Raw genomic sequence first — 21792 nt, 5'->3', positions numbered from 1 at the left:
GGAAGTGATAGGCATGCAAATTTGCTTCATGCATATTCATTAGGGCTAGCCTGAAAACCCAATTGGCCTGGTGTTCCTCCAGGACAGGGTTGGGAACCACTGGTCTAGTGTATCATAGATTATCTGTATAATTACACAGTAAACTTTTGTGAGGTTTTCTGTTTTTCTAGGAGTGAAAAAATGATTTCAGTATTCCCTTTGTAGGAAAAAAAAAATCTATAACCAAAGGAACCTGATAAACCCACATTAGAAAGAATTGTTTATTGATCAAAAACAAGAATATGAGTTTATTTAGCCCCTAGGTGGTGCTAATGTTCTACTGATGAGAATGAAAACTTGGCACCAATTAAGAAACAAACAACTTCACAAGAATGCTACTAGACGGTTGTTTTATTCTCATGACTTGTGAAGGGCTTTTGCCGAGATCTTCAGTAACAAGTACATATCACAAGTTACACAAGTGTCTTTAAATGAAGAACATCTTGTGGAACTGTTTGTGGGGAGAAAAGAAAGGTGACCATGCTTGTGGAAGGATTGCTGGAGACTAGATGGCAGATAGAGGATTACAAAGGCCGCTGATTGCAAAGTGACTATCAGTGCAATGACATCTATTGAAATTTGGTTTGTCTAGAATAGATCCTTTGTGAACAGCCTGGTTCACCACACTGGTGGTGAACATTAAGGGCCAAATTTTATAAATGGCAATATTGATCGCTGCCTGGCTGGGCTGGAACGTCCTCTCCGACGTCAGAATTGACGTCGGGAAGAAGGCTTCTGGGCGTGATTAGCGGCAGGGAGGTAAGCAGAGGAGCAGTGGCGGCGGACCTGGAGGGAGGGTTTAAATTGGGCCTGGAGGGAGGCTTTTTTTTTTTTTTGGTGCGGAAGGGAGGGACAGGAAGCGATCGCCTGTCCCGTTGTCCCCGCACACAGCTTCGGGACACTGTCCCTGAAAATGGGACATTTTGGCATCCCGAAGCTGTGTGTGGGGACAACAGGACAGGGGATCCAAAAACGGGACTGTCCCATTCAAAACGGGACGTATGGTCACCTTATGCATGCTCCAAGCACATTCCTCCCCCTTATTTTCATTTTTACAGTATGCACATGATTTGAATAGCATTTTCTTTGAGCACTGAAGAGCTTTTTTCTGCACTATTCTACAGGTTTGGGATTTGCACAGTTGGCTTTACCATGGGAGCTCTGATCAATAATCTGAAACAATGTCAAAATATAGCATTATGATTCTGCAAATTGGCACTTTGCAAAATAAAACACTCTTTTGAGCTACAGTGGCAAAATTTAGGAAGTCGGTTGGGCTGAGAATTTTTCAGCACCCACTCGCATTGGTACTGTAAAGCTTTTAGGCACAGAACAGCATTTCAGCACATGCAACTCTGCTGCCAATTTGTACAGAAGGCATAGCTTCCATTAACACATGTCCAGTACACTGTAGTGCTGCCCAATTTCCAATTCAAATCAATTCACCGATTCAAATCAGTTGAATCGATTCAAATCGATTTATTTTATTTTATTTTTTTTAAATCGACCTGGCTGATTCATGGACCAACCCTCCTAAAGCATGAGGTGGAGCCGTAGAAGTCCTGCAAATCTTGCAACTGCCGGGGTTTCATGTCACCAGTTCCTTAGCATACACAAGCTGATTTCTTACTGATAGGCAAATGCCCCGTGCATTGTAGTTTTATTTTGTGGTTTTCCTGTCCTTTCCCCCGTTTAGATCCCTGTTTGTTTTGTCTATGCTATCTCCCTATTTTTCATTTTTGCTCCATTTTTCTTTATTTATTTTTCTTGCTTGGTCATCATTATTTCCTTTTCAATATTTGACGTTTCCCTGCCTACCCAAGTTCCTCTTTCAATTTTCGCGACTTTTGTGTCTTTTCCTATACACCACGGTCACGTAAACACTCACTCCTTTTGCTTTTAAGCTCTAACGTCTCTCGCACCATTTTTTACTTTCACTTTCGTTGTGATTTGGATGCTTCAGCTTGACTACCCACGGTAAGGTTCACCTATTGTTTTTCATCTCTTTATTTTTACTTCTTTACTTTTAGTATTATGATATGGTGTGCTCTCCCGGTTGAGATTCTAATTTCCTTCTTCTTGGTTATAGTGGTTCCAACTCTCAGCGTTCTATATTTTAAGGTACTGTGGTCAGATTTATGGCCTGCTTTTTACTCTGTGGAACTTCTTCCCACACTTTAATTCAGGTTCATTCCGGTTTCTAGTTCTGGCTCTGCATGGTTGTTCCAGTGGTCGCCCTCTTGTGTTTTATGCTCCTCCTGTATTCTGTTTTTCTTACTAGATATGTGAAGTCTGCTTTTTACCACAGTTTCCTTCATTCCATTAAGCATGGCTCCTTTCTGGTTTAATATGGTTCACTTATTTTACTAAGCATGGCTCTTTTTAGTATCTGTTTGGTGCTCCTCCATTACATTTTTTACACAAGCTGTTTTAATGTTTTATGACCTCCTTCCTCACTATTCTCTTAGATATTAAGAACATAAGAACATAAGCATAGCCTCTGCCGAGTCAGACCACAGGTCCATCCTGCCCAGCAGTCCGCTCCCGCGGCGGCCCCCCAGGTCAATGACCTGTAAGTTATCTATTATTTAAGACATTTTGCTTGTATAGTATTCCTCTAATTATACCCTTCAATCTCCTTTTCCTTCAAGAACTCGTCCAATCCCATTTTGAAACCCAAAATCGTACTCTGCTCTACCACCTCTTCTGGAAGCGAGTTCCAGGTGTCCACCACCCTCCGAGTGAAGAAGAACTTCCTAGCATTTGTTCTGAATCTGTCTCCCTTCAATTTTTTTGAGTGCCCTCTAGTTTTTGTTGCCCCTGCCAGTCTGAAGAATCTGTCCCTCTCTACCTTCTCTATACCCTTCATAATCTTGTAAGTTTCTATCATATTCCCTCTAAGTCTCTGCTTTTCCAGGGAAAAGAGCCCCAGCTTCTCCAGCCTCTGTTTTACTCAAGTGCTTTTCGCCTTATGACATTAGCCCTGTACATTCTACTATATCTCCATATAGTCTGCAAGGTTATGCTCCCCTTTTTAGATCATTACATGATTTCTAAATCTGGTTTATCAATGTATATGCTTTGTGATTTCTAAGCTGGTTTTTCAATGCATATGCTGCACATCCTATGTTTCCATTTTCCATATATGTTGCATATTTCACAAGTGTTCTCTTCTTGATGACATCAGCCTCCTAAGTTCTACTATATTTTAATATAGTTTGTATAGTTATGTTTTTTTTAGCTAGGTTGTTGATACTAGAACTGACAGCACATGAGATTTAGTTTAAGGATAGTTAATGCCCGTGTTTTTATGCATACCTGATAAGAGTGAAAGGATGCTAATGTCCATTGCTACTATCTATCAGAAGACAACATGATTTGAATAATGACCAGACAACAAAAGGTAGAAAAAAAATTTTCTATTTTGTGATTACAATATGTCAGATTTGAAATGTGTATCCTGCCAGAGGTGGTGTTAGACCTCGAACGTGAGCTGGGATTTAACAGAGAGAGAAAAAGGTTTTTTTGTTTGTTTACACCACAGCACCAGTGTGGGTAGGAGAGGGCAAAGGGGGTGAAGAGGCTATAAAATAAACCCACCAGGATGTTTGGAAAAAAAAACAAAAAACCCCACTCAATTGGGCAGCAAAATCGAATCGAATTGAAAAATTAATTCAATAGGCTGAATCGAATCAAAATTTTTTTCCCTGAATTGGGCAGCACTAGTGCACTGTCCTATGTTAGCACAGGGGTTTTTTGTTTTTTTTTGTTCAGAGCCAATTTGCTTATTATTTGGCTACTGCATTAAGCAGCAAAACTTGGTGTTACTCTTGAATTAGGAAGCCATGCATCAGTCCCTTCAGGTTTTCTCATCCTTTCTGCAAACACATCACCCTTAATCCTTTAACTTTAGAACTCTTTAAAATTAGGAAAGCAAACAGCTTTTTTGCAAGACAACCAAAAATCTACTTATATATTTTGGCAACATCCACTGTAGCTCAGTCTGCACAGACCTAATGAGGGAAGGATAACATTTGCAAAAACCAATCACAAATGTATTTACTTAGTCCTGCAAAAAGATATTACCAACAATTTATCTTTGACCTTTATTTCAACGCATTTCCTGCGGGAAACCCCCCTGTAGATCGCCGGCAGGAGGGATACCCAATCCCTCCTACTGGAACCCCCCTGGACCCCCCTCTAACCTTTGATATTGGCTGGCTGGCCGGCTCCTGTCTGCGTCTGACTGGCAGGCCCGCCTCTGCTGCAATGGCAGGCCTGCCCCTAACCTGTGCATCATGAGATGCATCAGAGAGGGGCCTAAGGGCCTGATTGGCCCAGGCTCTTAAGGTCCCTCCTGTAGGAGGGGCCTTAGGCATCTGGGCCAACTGGAATCTTAGGTCCATCTCCCAGTACATCCCAGAATGCACTGGGAGATGGGCCACTGTGTTTGCATATTCGCAGACCTGCACATTTTACAAATTTGCCTTCTTTGCTTTCACTTTTGCTTCTGAAAATGGCCACCAAGCATCCAGGGAGTGAGTTGCAAGCAACAACTCCAAAAAGAAAGAAGCACATGATGATGTGTCTTAGTGACATAATATGTGTGTTAGACAGGCTTCGTTCTGGCAAGTCTGTTTCTGCTGTTAGCCATGAGTTTAATGTTAATGAATAAACAATCCGATCCATCTGGCAAAAAGAGAAGCTATTTGTTGGTCTGTTTGCGAAACTGCACTGGAAAGTTCCAAAACAACATATGTGGCTTGTGATGAGTCAATGGAAAAGATAGAGAAGCAGCTAAATTTGTGGACCTTGAGATGATTTTTCAAGGGCTGCTGAGCAGGGTTGATGTGCATCTATCAAAGAAGGGAAGAAATGTCTTCAGCAGCAGACTAGCTAACCTACTGAAGAGGGCTTTACACTAGAATCATCGAGGCAAGTTGATCAAAACCCCCAGGTAAGTGAATCACTAAATAACTTTACACAAATGAGAAAAAGGGGCAATATCTGGAAAGCAGTATATACTAACGCTCGAAGTATGGGAAACAAGGTTCTTGATCTAGAGGCTGTGATGGAAGAGGTTGAATTGGATTTAGTGGCAATCAGGGAGATGTGGTTCAAGGAAAGCCATGACTGAGACACAGATATACCTGGATATAATCTTCTCAGGAAGACAGGATAGGAAGAAAAGGAGGGGGAGTGGCATTATATGTTAAAGATCATATTAGAGCCACACAATTGCAGGATCTACAAGGTAAGGAAGAAGCATTGTGGGTCAAATTGGAAAGAGGGAATGGAAAATATATTTATATTGGTATGATATACAGGTCTCCTTCACAGATGGAAGAAGTGGACAGAGATTTAATACATTCAATCTATAACTGTAAAAGGTTAAGTACTACTAATAGGAAATTTTAATATGCCAGATGTTTATTGGGATATCCCTATTGTAGGATTTCCTAGAAGTAAGGAGAACTTGAATTCTCTACAAGGAGATTTGTTCCACCAGTTGGTAATAGAACCCATGTGGGATGGGGGCCATATGGACTTAGTGCTTGCAAACAGGGAAAGTGTTTCTGATGTTATAGTAGGTGATCATTTGGTATCCAGTGATCACCGCATGGTGTGGTTTAATATTAAGACAGGTATAGATAGGGCTCATTCAAAAGTAAAGGTTTTAAACTTTAAAAAAAAAACAAATCTTTGTTTAGATGGAGGATTATGTCAAGGAATTGTTGTCTGGATGGGAACATTTGGAAGAAGTAGGAAAACAATGGAAGGCAACAAACTATTTTGTAAGAAAAGAAAGAGGAAAAGAAGGCTGCTGTGGTTTTTAAAGTTGTAGCTGAAAAGGTAAGGAAAAAGATTAGCTTTCATAAACTACAAAAGATTGTAGAAAGAAGACAGGCAAAAATATCTGGAAAGTTTAAGAGAGGCTGGTCAAGTAGTCAGGAAAGCAAATATGCAAATGGAAGAAAATATACCAGGCGCTGTAAAACTGGGGGACAAAAACATTTTTTAGATATATTAGTAATAGGAGAAAGTGCAAAAGTGGCACTGTGAGACTCAAAAGTGAAGGGGAGGAATATGTAGAAGCTGATAAAGGCAAGGCTGAATTGTTTAACAAATATTTATTTTCTGTGTTCACAGATGAAGTGTCGGGAGTGGGACTGCAGAAAACAAAGCAAATAGGGCTGGAGATGTGACAGACCCCGAATGATTTTCAGAGGATTGTGTCTGTGAGGAGCTTTCACTCTCCTGCTGAAGCAACAGAGAACTAAGAGATTATTCTCTTTGTTTGGGCTTTAGGACTAATCCCTGAATTTTGGAAATCGTGTTTTGATTATTGACTGACCCCTGATGGATCCATAAAGACAAGTTTCTGTTCATTGAGTTTCTTTGGAGAGGGAAAAATTTTACTCTTCAGGTTGTTGACTGATCTGGTTATAGTATCTTCTACTGTGCTTGCCAAATATTAATATGAAAGGAAATGACAAGTAATTTCATAGTAATAAGGGCTGTTAGTGGATGTAATATTGTAGTATAGAATTGTATAGAAATGTAATATTGTAGTTGGAATAGTATGTGATTTTACTTAATTCATAAGAAATAAATTTAGACACTCCTTCTTTTCTCACTGGTGGAACAGCTGTTTGGGGGAGAAACAAAGACATTTGAAAGCAACAGTGGTGGTGAAGCTGCTAAATGAAAATGTGAGCACTAGTGACAACATGTGTCAATGATTCCAGGGAGGGAGAGCCAGAGGTAAGCTGCACCATTGACAGCTTTGAGCCAGCAGTGGTGATAGAAACCCCCATCTTGGACATAGCCACATCTGCAGTCCGCTGCAGTCACTGCAACAGAGCTTGCCATTCACATCCAAGCCTTTACAGAATGCACTTATGAGACCCAAGGAACATGAGATCCAGAAGGAAACTCTCTCTAACTCACTGCAAATATTAAGACAGACAAGCACTTACAGCACATTTGACATTGAGATCATACCCCACATAGACATACTGGCTTATGAATGAGGTGTATTCATGTAATATGCAAAACAAACCCATCTGCACACTCTACCCCAGCAGAGTAACCAAGGCCTAAAAAGTACTAAGGCAGATTTATAGGAATAGGTCCTTCCTCAATCATATTCCACTTCATCACAAAAATAAAAGGCAGTCTGTCTGTGCTGGCAGGAAGTGCCCTAAATGAACAGGAGACCTAAAAGGCACCATGAATTCTCATATAAAGTTGTGTGAAAGGAGTGCGGCAAAGGACTTGAAGTGCTTGAGTAGAGGAGGTTTGGAATTCACCACTGGGACAGAAGAAGTAAAAAAAGAGAATGTGGAAGGACTCATGGCTAAAAGTTAGAAAGAGCAGGACCATCGGGCAAGAACTGTTGAGCAGGAAGATGCTATGTGAAATTTTTATTGTATGACAGGCCATGATCTCAGTAACTTTCCAATTACTACTGTTGCTCATGGCATGAGGTCCAGCCTTCAGTTCCTTGCCGTGCTGCTTGGGTACTGCTCTCTACAGGTAATAAAAGTCTAGCAGCTGATGACAGTACACATTGCTTATATGCAAAAACTCTAAGTTTAGACTGTTGGAAAACAAATATAGTAAGGTTGAGGACTGCTTGTATATTCTCTATATAGGGGAAAGGGGACAAGAAAGGGAACAGGACCTGTATACTGCCTTTTTGTGATTACACATTTAATGCGGTTTACTTATTTACAGATACTTATTTTGTACCTGGGGCAATGGAGGATTAAGTAACTTGCCCAGGGTCACAAGGAGCAATTCTGGGATTCGATCTCACAACCTCAGGGTGCTGAGGCAGCAGCTCTATGGCAAAGCCATTCCTTACCTCCAATACATTATGGGGGCTCATAATCAAAACAGAAAAATGGCTAAAAACTGGCCTAAATCAGCACTTGGATGATCAGTACCAAAAAACGTCCAAGTGCTGATAATCGAACAGGGTTTTAGATGTATTTAAAAACGACTTAGGCCTTCACAGTGCTGCTGAACAACCAGAGCTAAAAGGGGGTGTTTTAGGAGGAGTGGTGAGGGCGGGACGTGGGCCGTCCTAGACTTAGTCGTACTGCATGTATAACTGAAGGTTTTACAACACTGCCTAGACGGAACTTGGGCGTTGTGACTTAGGCCAATGTTCTTCAACCGCTGGTCCGTGGACTGGTGCCAGCCCGCAGAAATTTTCTGCTGGTCCACAGGGCCGGCATCTCCATCGGGCCCAAGAGATTGTTCTGTAGCCACCGGACCTCGGTATGATCAATGTGGCATCTTCGGGCTGGCTCCCTGAGTGCTGCAGTGTACAAAGCCTTTGGAAAAGGCTCCTACCCGCGGCCTGCGCCTGACCTGAAAGCCTTCTCTCTGACGTCGCAATGTCAGAGGGAAGGCTTCTAGATAAGCCGCGGGACACGTGCAAGGAGCCGCTTCCCACAGTTTTGTGCAATGCAGCACTCAGGGAGCCGGCCCAAAGACCCTGTGTTGATCACACCGTGGACTGAAGCTAACACCAGGGGGCAGGCCATAAGGCAAGGCACATGGAGGGAGAGACAATGGTAGGGGAAATGCTTTTATTTTTTTTATTTAGTGATTTTACATCTGCCCTAATTGTCTGTTCTAACTGTCTGTTCAGGAAGAAATGCATTTGTTTGTTTTTCTCTGAGGGTTGTACTTCTTGCAGAGTCTTGCATCTTAGGGTTTGTTTGTGAATATTCATACTTTTAGTTTTTGGTCCTGCATTTGCATGGAGTTATCTGTTTTCTGGTAGGAATGAATGCTGAAAAGCATACAGTGTGCTTTGTGTATTTTAATTTTGTGGTTAACCATTATGTGTTAATATGATTATATTGTATGTGTGTATATATGAAAAATGGATGGAAAAATGGTGTTACAATTAGTACTATTATGAGGGCGGGGTCTGGGGCGGAGACTGGGTGGAGATGGGCACGACTTAGCCCAGTGTTCTTCAACTGCCGGTCCCCAAAATAATTGTTTTATTTCTGCCGGTCCATAGGTGTCAAAAGGTTGAAGAACGCTGACTTAGGCCATCTCAAACCAGGTCTAAGTCCACAAAAGGTATCCAAAGTGACCAGATAAGCATTGCAGACACAAAGTACAGACCCCCACACACAGCCCGTGATCAATGACCCCCCCCAACACCCATAAAAAAATGTAACAACAACTTTACATATCTGCCTCCAGAACATCAGCACCTGGCAGCCTGGCATAGGAAACCCTAGTAGAGCTGCACACAGGTGGCTTAAGTGGTCTTGGGGGTGGGTTAGTGAACCATGGAGAGGAGGACCCAGGCCCATAAGCCACTCTAATCACTGCATTCATGGAGAAACATGTGCACCCCCCAAAAAAAACCCCAAACCCTTTAGTACTGCCATAAAAGTGGCTCCTGCAGCCATAAGGGCTATTGAGGTGGTAGATAGGTGGGTCTAGTAGATTCTGTGGGTGTTGTGGGGGGCTCACCATGACCTATAAGGGAGCTGTTGTGAGATGTTTATGTGGCACTGTTTTTGTGAAGTTCACAGCAGTGCCCTGTAAGGTGCCCCACTACTCTGTTGCCATGTCTGGGTGTCCAGTCCCTTACTTTTCTGGCCCCTCCCATGTCCAAAAGGTCTTTTTCTAGGCGGTTTTGACTTGGATGAATTTTTGGATGACAATGGGGTATAAAGATGGATGACTTAGCAGTCTGGATGATCAGATGACTGGACGTACAGTTGGACAATTAAAAAAAAAAAAAGCTGGACGTATTATTTGATCCTGTGTCCGACTTTGGACGACATGAGTTAGGCCAAAATGGACTTAGATGTTTCTTTTGATTATGCCCATCTATCTGTATAGTAACAGACAACTACTGTATATCATTCTGAATTCTAATACAAGGAAGACTGAATGTACCACTTCTAAAGAACAAAAGAATGTAAAATGATAAATACCTGCATGGGTCTCCCATCTTCTTGTCCAATCATGTTTTTCCACTCCAGCAAAGAGCGTTGCAAGTTGTCAAGCCCTGTCTCCCAAAGCCTGACACTGCCTCCTGTATCAACAGTAACAACACCACCATCCTTCAGTGGCGCCAACAACATATCTGTGTTTGAAACCTTCGCCATCCATGATGTATATGGAGACTGATGTACCGGTCTGGAGAAACAACAAAATGTATAACATAAATATGTATAACATTAGCTTTTAAAGAAACTCAAGGGCAGATGATAATATTTACCTTGCCCCTATTTTCTGTTTTTTTATATCTTATTCTAAATTCTTATATGAATTTTGAGGCCCAGATAAATCAGGTAGTCAAAATAACTCTTGTTACTAATTGCATTATGTTTGGCACTCTTACATAATCAAGAACTAGAACCGCAGCAAAAAAAGAAAAAAGGGCAGGTATGATGTCCAAACCAAAAGCATAAATTTTATTACGTAGAATAAACAACGTCCCAACAAGAATCCTAGTTTAAACATAAAAATATGCCTTCCTCATGGGACCCAGACTTGAACAAGTAAGAAGAACAGATCATCAACTGCAGAACCTCCAACTGGGGCTTTCATGGGTTCCACTGACTCTACATATCTGTGCTTCATGTCTTCATGAATTTTGGGCTGTGGATGGGACTTCTTACCCATTTCACAGACCCACAGTGGTTCACCAACCATGGAGGACATGGATGGGGCTAAACTCGAAGCTCGTGCCCTTCCCTCGCAAGCGCTGTGGCAAGTGATACATGAATACTCTTTCACTAGCCACCTGGCAAAATTTCACAAGAAATGGTGTTAGCACACCCTGAGGAGTCCATCTTTGTTGATTATTGTAAACATTGAGGGGATCTGAGGCAGATAGAGGCTTTAGAAAAAAGATAATTTAAAATCCAAGATGGCCACCACCAGAAAAATTGTGCCATGTATGGCCCATGGAGACTTTATTGAAAACAAAAAAACCCTTAAATAGGGGGTTTGGAGGTGAGGGACCTGAACCCTGGACCCAGAAACCCTTAAAAATGAGATTTTTGGACCCCCTGATTTTCCCATAGGAAATAATGATGCTGTACTTGTCAGCTCTCTCTGCAGCTGGAAGAAATGGAAAGGATTTTCTATCTCAAAAACTTCTAAAAATGACTCCAAACCTGAAAATCTTCGTGCTGCTAGTTGGAATGACCCTGTCTGAAACCTCCACCCCATGGAACCTCAAAGCGTGACAGGGGGTGGGGGTGGGGGGCAAATAACATAGCCAGTTTCCTGATATCCTGAGGGTTCTTATTCAGGGTGCCCACAGCCTGCGCTCAAGCCAGTGAAAAAATCAGAAGGTGAGCTGGCTCCCAGAGGAATGGATCCCAAGCCCTGAAGTAGCACACAGTAGACTGGCCCTATAGGTTCACCCAAAAGTTTGCTCTGTGAGATGCAGTCCGGCTCCATGGAACCTGTGTTCTTTCCCAGGCAGAGAATTCCCCAAATATATTGTCTCTTGGCATCAAATCCTCAGAACAAACAAATCCCAAAATAAGAAAAACTAAGCAGAGCAGATCAGAAACACCTCTGCACAGTTCACTTGTAGAAGGAAAAACTGAAGGGGGCACTATATTCCACAGGCAATGTGGGAGGTGCTGAAAGCTGTAAGTATCACACTTCTGAAAAACCCGGTTTGCAGGAAAGGACTGATCACCTAATGTACGGATTCCTGAGTAGATGTAACAGAATTGTTGATGTCATTATAAGGCTTATTATTTTTAAACTCACATTACATGTCTGTCTGTCAAGAAGATTACTAGAATTCAGGTTATTCAAAATTTAGCAGCTTCTCTTTTAAATGGTAAAAGGAGGTCTATTCTTAGCATGCTCCACCAATTGCCCACAGAATATCACATAAAATTCAAGGTACTATCCAGCAGGGCAACTAGAATGGCACCCTTATCGGCACTCTGGTGACACTACTGCTAAGGGTCATAGTTTCTATTTCCTTATATGGAAATACTAGTCTTTAAGCCCGTTACATTAACGGGTGCTAGAATAGATGTGTCTGTCTGTGTTTCTTTATCTCTCTCTCCTTGGCCACTGTCTGTATCCTTCTGTCTCCCCTCTCCTCCCCGAGCAAAGCTGTCTGCCCCCAGCACCCACCTCCCCCCCAAATGTCTCTCCATGGCCCTCTTCTGTCTTCCCCCCAGAGCAAAGTTGTCTGTCCCCAGCACACCTCCCCCCAAAGCAGCCCCCTTTCCCTATCTCTCCATGGCCCCTTCTGTCTCCCCCCAGCACACCCCTCCCCCCAAAGCAGCCCCCTTTCCCTCTCCCGCTGACTCTCTATCTCTGGCCCCCTTTCTCTGTCTGTCGTTCTGTCCCTCTCCCTGCCCCTGTGTCTTTCTTTCTTTCTTTCTGTCTCCCTCCCTCCCACTGTCTGTCATTTTTCCCCATTTCCCTGTGCAGCAGCATTTCCATCCCACTTCCCTATGCAGCAGCAACAGCATTTCCCTCCTATCCCCCCCTTTCCTGTGCAGAAGCAGAAGCAGTAGCAGCATTTTCCCCCACCCCCCCTTTCCCTTCTCTTCCCATCTCTTCCCTGCTCCGTTCGGCCCCTCCCCCTTCTTTTACTGCCGTTGTCGATCCGGCCTGCTCCTGACCCTCCCACCGCCGACAAACCTCGGGGCTCCAGCCGCATAGGCAGCACTTTACACGCTGCTTCGCGGCCTTCTACTGCCGATTTCCTCTGCCGCATCTGTCTCTGATGATGTCATCAGAGACGCGGCAGAAGAAATCGGCAGAGAAGGGAGCGAAGCTGCGTGTTTATAGTGCTGTCTACGCCGCTGGAGCCGGGAGGCGACGGAGAGGGCAGGGGGTACTAGCGGACGGCAGCCACCACTCCGCAGGTGGAGAGCAGGGAAGGGCGCGCATGCTGCCTTCCCCGTCTCCCTCGCCGCCTGACTGCAGAGTCGAGATTGAGGAGCCACCACCGGCTTGAAAGTTAGGCGGCCAGGCAACTTCCCTCTCGCAGCGATTCAGTTTGGGGTCAGGCGCTGGTGCGGCTCGTGAGAGGAGCCGACAGGAGAGCAGGATGTCCAGCGCTGGGGTCCAGTCCGGGGATTAGCGCATGCGAACTCATGCGGCCACGGAACTACTGATCATGGAAGCACGCAAATAGGAGTGCGCATGCGCGAGTTAGCCTTTTATTATATAGGATGATTCCTAGTGTAGTCACCCAAGACTACCACTAGGGGCACCATTTTGGATGACACGCTGGACTAAGCTGGATCGATTGGGCATCACTCCTGCCCGAAGACCTTCTTGTCTACCAATGCCATCAAGGCTGCCCTTTGAGGGGGCAAGGACTACCTGAGTTGGAAATTGGGGGCACTGAACATGAGGGGGGTGGGTGAGGATTGTGTTAGAGGGGTGTGGCTTAAGTCAGAGACTCCTAGGAGCATCAGGATGTAGCTTTGTGGCCTGATGCTCTCAAATGGTAAAATAATCCCAGCAAAAATCGGGGGTTATTTTACAATGATTTTTGGGCCCTCTTCTACAAAGCCATGCTAGCAGCTGCCGCGCGGTAACAGCCCGAAGCCCATAGAGATTTAAAGGGCTTTGGGGCTGTTGCTGCGCGGCTTTGTAGAAGAGGGGGCAAAAGCATGACCTATAATGATTTATGTGTCATTAAAATAAATTTTTTAAAAACTTACGTATTCTGATCGCCTTGTGACTGTAAGTCAGACAACATATCTATCTCTATAAATCAAGATAAAGAATAAATAAGTGAACGTTATCTATTCTGGAATTGCACTGCCAAGTAAATGTGCTTGATCGATTGAGGCATTATAAACACAGAAGAATATTAATTACTCTAGCGCAGTGTTTGTTTTTTTTTTACAAAATATTACCAATGCTGAATAAAAACAACAAAAGTATGAGTAAAATACGAGTTAATGATAGGAGGCTTGCGCCAGAAGACATATGAGGAGAGACTGGAAGCCCTGAATATGTATACCCTAAGGGAAGGAGAGACAGGGGAGATATGATTCAGACGTTCAAATACTTGAAGGGTATTAACGTAGAACATAATCTTTTCCAGAGAAAGGAAAATGGTAAAACCAGAGGACATAATTTGAGGTTGAGGGGTGGTAGATTCAAAGGCAATGTTAGGAAATTCTACTTTATGGAGAGGGTGGTGGATGCCTGGAATGCGCTCCTGAGAGAGGTGTTGGTGAGGAAAACGGTGACGGAGTTCAAAGAAGCGTGGGATGAACACAGAGGATCTAGAATCAGAAAATAATAAGATCATGAGGGGCATAGAGAGAGTAGAGAGGGACAGATTCTTCAAACTTTCAAAAAATAAAAGAACAAGAGGGCATTCGGAAAAGTTGAAAGGGGACAGATTCAATACAAATGCCAGGAAGTTCTTCTTTACCCAACGTGGGGTGGACACTTGGAATGCGCTTCCAGAGGATGTTATAGGGCAGAATACAGTACTGGGATTTAAGAGAGGATTGGACATTTTCCTGCTGGAAAAGGGAATACAAGGGTATAAATAGAGGATTACTGCTCAGGTCCTGGACCTGTTGGGCCGCCGCGTGTAGGGACTCGTTAATTAAAGGTAAGATAACATAAGAAAGCATTACCTCCGCCGGGTCAGACCAGGGGTCCATCGTGCCCAGCAGTCCGCTCCTGCGGCGGCCCCCCAGGTCCATGACCTGTAAGTGATCTTTTACCTAAATTGTGCATTCCTCATTCATTTAGTGTCCTGTATAGTTACCCTCTATCTGTATCCTTCAATCCCCTTCACCTTCAGGAAGTCATTCAATCACTTTTTGAAACCCAATATTGTACTCTGTCCTATCACCTCTTCTGGGAGCGCATTCCAGGTGTCCACCATCCTCTGATTGAACAAGAACTTCCTAGCAGAGGCATTGCTTATGTTCTTATGTTCTTATGTAAAGTGACTTGCAGTGTGTAACTGCAAGTCATGTTAGGGTATTTGTATAGTAATGTGATGCAAAACATGTATTTCCATGTTTTACATCTTATGGCTGCCTAATCTGCGGCGACTTTAATATTGCCATTGTATGTCATTTCAAGCAACATTAGGATTAAGCTGTACGTAAGGGCTAGACTTATGTTCTTATGATTTAAGCTCTAAGGTAGGGCTACCATATGGCTTCAGAAAAAGGAGGATGGATTGAGATACCTGGGTTTTACTTCCACTGAAAGCAATAGAAGTAAAACCCAAATGTCTCAATCCATTCTCCTTTTTCTGGAGCCATATGGTAACCCTACTCTAAGACAGCTTGATATTTCCCCCTTAGGAGCTTATGGAAGTAGTTATTAAGGCGTGTTATGGCTATTGCATGTTATTTGTCCCTTAACACGTATTAAAAGGCACTGAGTGTTATATTACTATAACACATATTAATATGAGATACTGTGGGTTATGTAGTAATGAGATGCAAAATAGCTCATTACTATGTAAAATAACGTAAGCTGCATTTTTCTGTCCAATGTGCATTGGGGCCAGGCTACTTCTGAAAAGGGTCAGTGCTTGTAATAGGAAGCAGTCCCCTTCCCCACTGACAAACCCTCCTACTCCAGAGACTCCTCCAATGATAACCCCTTGCCCCAAAGATTTCTCTAGTGACAGCCCCTCTGCCCCAGAGATCCCTGCTCAAAGATCTCTCCAATGACAACTCCACTGCCTTAAAATCCCCCACAAAAATAACCAAAACCAACTCTCCCCATGCTCCTGCAGGCCCCCTGAAGCCTACTTGCCAAATCCCTGGGGCTCTTGTCCCTTGCTGGCGATGATTTCAAATGATGCCAGTGATCCCTAGTGTTAATCTCAAGTACTACAACAGCCTGACCCATAGTGGTAGTACCACAAAATAGACACCTAGGTGATAAGGTATTGAGCTATATATTATTACATAGAAAATATAAACATCTGAGTCAAGACATTGGTTGTCATTTTATTAGAAAAACTTCTGAAATACTTGCTACCATATGACAGAGAATATAGAGCATAATCAACTTGAGCCAGATAAATTTAGGACAAATTCCGCAAATCACAGATTCAACATTTTAAAAGTGCTACTGAAAGCAATGTACCCAAAGTTAGATATAATCTCAGGCCCTTTGTTATGTCTAACACCATGTTCAAAGTATTCTGTGCTAGAAACATTACTTTTAAACTACAGCTCCTGAAGTCTGACCTAAAGAAAAAAATATTAGGTGTCACTTCATTGGTTGTCAAAGTAGATGTTGAGGGAACATATTTTCTTCAACAGCCAAATGCAAAATATAGCTATGAATTGTTTTCAGGAATCCTTTCCTCTACATATAGTATTATTCTTCTCCCTTAGCTCCTGAACCCTGCAAGTCTCCACAAAATGCAGACGGAATCTCTGCAAATGGCCCCTTCTGCTTTTTTGACCTTCAGAAACATTTACATTATTTCATTGTATACCATAATCTTTTAATTACTGAAGTATGAAAGGCCAGCTGTATTTCAATCTTCTATATTATATACACACTCAGATATTTTATGCACACCATAATGAAAAACTCACATTTTTAAACATCTTTTGTATTCCCTTTTCACAGAGAATATTAAACCAATACTTACCCTCAGAACATATGGCAGTGAACGGCTTTATGTTATGCAAATTATAAATCCCAGCACTGTAGCTGAGAAAAGCAGTTTGTAGTTCAAAAGATTTTAAAACCTTGACAGAACATAGAGGTAACAATGTATCCTAAAAGTTTTACATAAACCTCTGATTCTAAAGCCTCTATTTTAGAAGAATCCCCATTTGTAAATAGTGTCTTTTAATTTTGTAGATTGCCTATGCATGCAAAATGTAATTTTAGAAAGCTGTTATTTAGGGGCGTGGCTTAACGCGAACACAAATGGATGTGTGATCGCAAAGCTCCTCTTCATCTAGGCAACGGAAAATAAAAAAAATTACTCCCTTCTTGATAATTACATCAAAAAAATAATTATTAATGACGCTGAACTTAAGATAAATCGATATTATCCTCTTACACTGCAGTTGAAGTGAAGCCTGAGGATATTGGAGTCGGGAGGTCAGAGCGCCGTTTTTCTTCGGTGTTGAGGTGAGGCGGTGTTGTGATCTGAACTGCAGATTTGTGAATGATGCAGATTTGAAAAAACAAAACTTTGAGATCACGGAAGATTTGAAAGGATACTGGTACAAGAATTGAGAGGGAAAAGTACTAGAGTGGGATCGCCGGTTTTCTTTCCCTCAGCATCGAAGCGACGAGATATCGGGGACGAGTGGAGTTAAACAGAACTGGAGGGAAGAGAGCTGGCAGAATTAAAAATTTAAATATTTCCCTATTCTGAGACTGTGACAAGAACTGTGAGAGGGAAATTAAGAATAAAGATTGCCGGTTTTTTTTTTTTTAACTGAAGCGCGACATCGGGGATGAGTGACTGACAAAGCTGGTACAGTTAAATCTGGTTGAACGGAACCTAGAAGAAAGAAAACTGTTAGATTGAGAGTTGCCTTCCTCCATCGAAGTTGAGACGAGGCTTGAGAGAAGAGTGCCAGAGGAAAGGACTAATGGCATTTTTTTTTTTTTTTTTTTTTCAGCACTAGAACGGCGAGGCACTGGAGATAAATAACTGACAATTGCTCCAAGAACGAATTTTTACCGGTCTTTCTGTGTGGTGATACGGCACGATAGTGAGGAGAGCTTTTAAAGAAAATTAACTAACTAACATTGAAAAAGGGACGGATCCCAATGTGAGACTGTTGTCAGCAAGATTCCTGGGCTGTGACGGTTTGAAGCGCTGAGTCGGAGCCCTGTGAGATTAATTGATTGATTCTTTGATTGATTTCCCTCGGCGCTAAATCGGCGCAGCAACGGGGCAGATAACATATAAAAAGGGAAAAGAAATGTCAGCGAATGTAATCTAATGATACTGGAGGTCATAAAAGTTAATAGACAGTGAGATTATATTGTTTGCTGATTTTTCCCAATGCTGAGAAAATAAGAAGGCTGTTGAAGATTTGACTTGAAGAAGACTTGCAGCTTTCTCAGAGTGGCAAGTTATTGAAGTTTCTACACACCAGAGGAAATGAATTGAGGGAGTCTGATACTGAGGAGAGAGGGGCTAAGGAAAGATAAATTGCTGATTCTAACGGCTTGTCTCTGTGCTGATGTGGAGAGAAAGTGAGGGAAGGCTGATAAAGAATTGAATTTGCTAACGGAAGAAAAAAGAAGTTTAAATACAGTTTTAAATATCAATGCTGTCAAAGCTGTAACTGTGAGGAGAGTTGTCTAAAGGGGAAAATACTAACTAATGTTAAAAAGTAAAAGAGAGACCGACTCCCAATATGTGGATGCTGTCAATTGAATTCCTAAGTGTGGCGGTTTGAAGCAGCCATTTCCAGATTAGAGCTGAAACGGAGCCCTGAGTGATTAACTGATCTTCTGCCTGAAGCCAATCTTCTTGTTTGCTTTCTCTCAGCGTTGGATCGGCATTGAGGCAGATAACAAAGAAAAAAAAAAAAAAAAAAAAGGATTTATTCATCAACTGAGACAATTTGAAAGCGATATTGATATTAATTGAAGACTTGAAAGAAAACAAACAAGCGGAGAGATATTGAAGTGTGTGAACAAACCAGAGGAAACGGATGAAAAAAAACTGCTGACAAAAGGAAAAAAAAAAAAAAAAAAAAAAAAAAGTCTGAGGAGAAGATAATTGTTTTTTCTTATTGGCTTTTCTCTGGACTGATACAGAGAGACAGTGAGGGCAGGCTGATAAAAAAAAAAAAAAAAAAAAAAGAATTGAATTGGCCAAAGGAGGAAAAAAGAAAGTTTCAATGCTGTTTTAAAACTAGTGCTGTAAAAGCTATAACTGTGTAAAAAACTGAAACAAGACAGATTACTGTGAATTGTGACTAAAAGAGACTATTGTGTCTCTTAAAAAATATAAAGAAAGTAAAAACAAAGAAAAAGAAAACAACAACATGGCAAGTACCAGACAAAACAAAAATGAGGCTGGTACGTCTGCAAAAAGACAAAAACAAGATCAAATAACACCAAGCAAGATACCACTTCCTGCTGAAGAACCTGACATATTGAGTAAAGCAGAAGTTATGGAAGAACTAAGACAAATCAAACAAATGCTCAAGGAAACTGTAACCAATATGTCTGAAATGAAAGAAGAAATATTAAACATCCACAGACAAATGGAAGTTAATAACAAAAGAACAACTGAATTAGAATCAAAAATGGAGGTTATAGAAAGTGAAGCAAATAGATGCAAAAATGACAGCCTGGAATTGAATAAATTGAAAGATCAACTGGAAGACTATGAGAATCGAGGAAGAAGGAAAAACATTAAACTTTTTGGAATACAAGAAAATTTAGAAGGAAAAAATGCTATCCTTTTTCTAGAAAATTTAATTCCAAAAATATTACAACTGGACTTGAAACAACCACTTGAAATAGAAAGGGCGCATAGAATCCCAGTTAAAAATGTAGAAAACAAAGGCAGGCCAAGACCGCTAATTTTCAAAATGCTTAGATACCAACAAGCATTAGAGATATTAAATGCTGCAAAGAAAGACAAAAATCTAAATTATAAAGGATCCAGAATATGGTTTTTGCCGGACTTTGCTAAAAACACAGCAAATAAAAGAAAGAGACTATTGGACATGAGACCTCAACTAAAAGAAAAAGGTTTTAAATACGGTCTATATTATCCGGCAAAAATGAGAGTATCATCTGGAGATAAATCCCTGTATTTCGAGGATCCAGAAAAATTGAAAGCTTTTCTTGCTAAACCAGAACCTATGATATTTTAACATAAAACATTAAGATGGGTTTTGATGACTTTATGAAAAATTATAAAAGTATGAAATATTGAAATATCTGAAGAAAAGAAAAATGATACAAAGAAAAGACAATAAAAATTTATAAGAAAGAAAGAGAAAGATATAGGAAAAACATTAATAACATACTAAATATATGTTTAAGATAAAATTTTATGATGTAAATAATAATACTAAGGAAATATAAATGAAAAACTATTAAATGGATAAAGATACATTAATGAAAAGTTATGAAAAAATGACTAAAGAAATTAAAGCTTAATATAGATAGATAGAAGGGGAATTTGATTGAATATTGATTGCCTAGAGGGGAGGAGAATGTTCGGGTTACAGTTCCAATGTGTATCCTTAAGCAGCCATTATATTGGGTGGGAAAGGGAGGGAAAATGAGAGTATTTACTAAAATGATTAAGGGAAAAATAAACAAGGGATTAGATACTTTAGGGGTAAATATGTGTGTCGTGAAAAACATACTTTGTATTCTAAATATGAAAGAAGAGGAGAAGAAGATTATAATGAGAAGTATTAAAATGTATAATGTCTTTTAAGATATATTCTATTAATGTCAATGGCCTGAATCACGTAATCAAAAGGAAAAAAGTATTAACATTTTTAAAAAAGCAAAATGCGGATATTTATTGTCTGCAGGAGACCCATCTTAATATAAAGGAATCACAGAAACTATCGGGTGGGTGGGTAAAGGAATGTTTTTTTGCTCCAGCAGAGGGTAAAAAAGCAGGGGTAGCAATTCTTATAAATAAAAAATGTATGGCCAAGATTAAGGTAAAAAATTCAGATCCACATGGAAGATGGATACATATTGATATAGGTATGGGAAATGATGCCCTGACGTTGTTTAATATATATGCCCCTAATTCGAATCAATCAGAATTTTTAAAAAAATTACAGAATATGTTATTACCACTGGCTGCTTCTAATTTAGTGGTGGCTGGAGATTTTAATGCTGTAATGGATCCATTATTGGATAAAAAACCAGGTAAAAGTATAAAATCTTTAGGTTTAGATAATTTGGTTCAGTCATGTGATTTGAAAGATATATGGCGTATTCTTCATTTTAATGATCAGGAATTTTCATTTTGTTCACAGGTTCATAAATCATTTTCAAGAATAGATTATATTTTTGTTTCAACAAATAAAGTGCAACAGGTGATTAAAGCTTCCATAGATCCTATTATTATTTCGGATCATGCGGGAGTATGGATAGAATTACAATTAGATCAATTAGAGAATGTTAGACCTCTTTGGAGATTTGATAATGCATTGCTTGTGGATGACAAATTTTTGGAAAATTTTAAAACACAAATTAACGATTTCTTTCAAATAAATTTAGTGGAGGATACATCTATAGAGAATGTATGGGATGCATTTAAAGCAACTATGAGAGGTAATATTATATCATATTCAGCTTTTATTAGGAAACAGATTAAAATACAATATATAGAATTAGAAAAAGAAATAAAAATATTAGAAGCTAAATTGGTAAGTAAATGGGAATATGAAGTTTTGCAAGCTCTTTTGAAAGCAAAAGGTAAATATAATGAATTAACTTCAAAAATGATAAGAAGAGATTTGTTTTCCAAGCAAACAGTGTATTATGGAAATTCTAATAAGGCGGGGAGATTATTGGCAAATTATCTTAAAGCAAAAAAAAGAAGAACTAATATTAATGGAATAAAAGACGAAAATGGTATAATAACAAATCAAACAAATATAATATTAAAACAATTTTTAAAATTTTATAAAGACCTGTATTCTTCCGAGCCTTATATGGAGAGACAAAAAGATGGAAAAAATTTTTTAGATTTAATTAATGGACCTAAGGTTCCTGATCATATAAAACGGAGTTTAG

The 21792-nt window shown here is 40.6% G+C and overlaps 1 protein-coding gene across 1 annotated transcript in view; it reads right to left on the bottom strand.

The window, feature by feature from the left end:
• Nucleotides 1-21792, bottom strand: part of VWA8 (von Willebrand factor A domain containing 8) — a 428432-nt gene that overhangs the window by 108518 nt on the left and 298122 nt on the right. Inside the window, exon 37 of the mRNA XM_033948297.1 lies at nucleotides 10020-10224. Coding sequence (XP_033804188.1) covers nucleotides 10020-10224 — 205 coding nt within the window. The remainder of the gene's footprint in view (nucleotides 1-10019; nucleotides 10225-21792) is intronic.

This window comes from Geotrypetes seraphini, chromosome 6 (assembly GCF_902459505.1).
Source record: "Geotrypetes seraphini chromosome 6, aGeoSer1.1, whole genome shotgun sequence".
NCBI lineage: Eukaryota > Metazoa > Chordata > Amphibia > Gymnophiona > Dermophiidae > Geotrypetes > Geotrypetes seraphini.
This window is presented reverse-complemented; position numbering and strand designations above follow the sequence as displayed.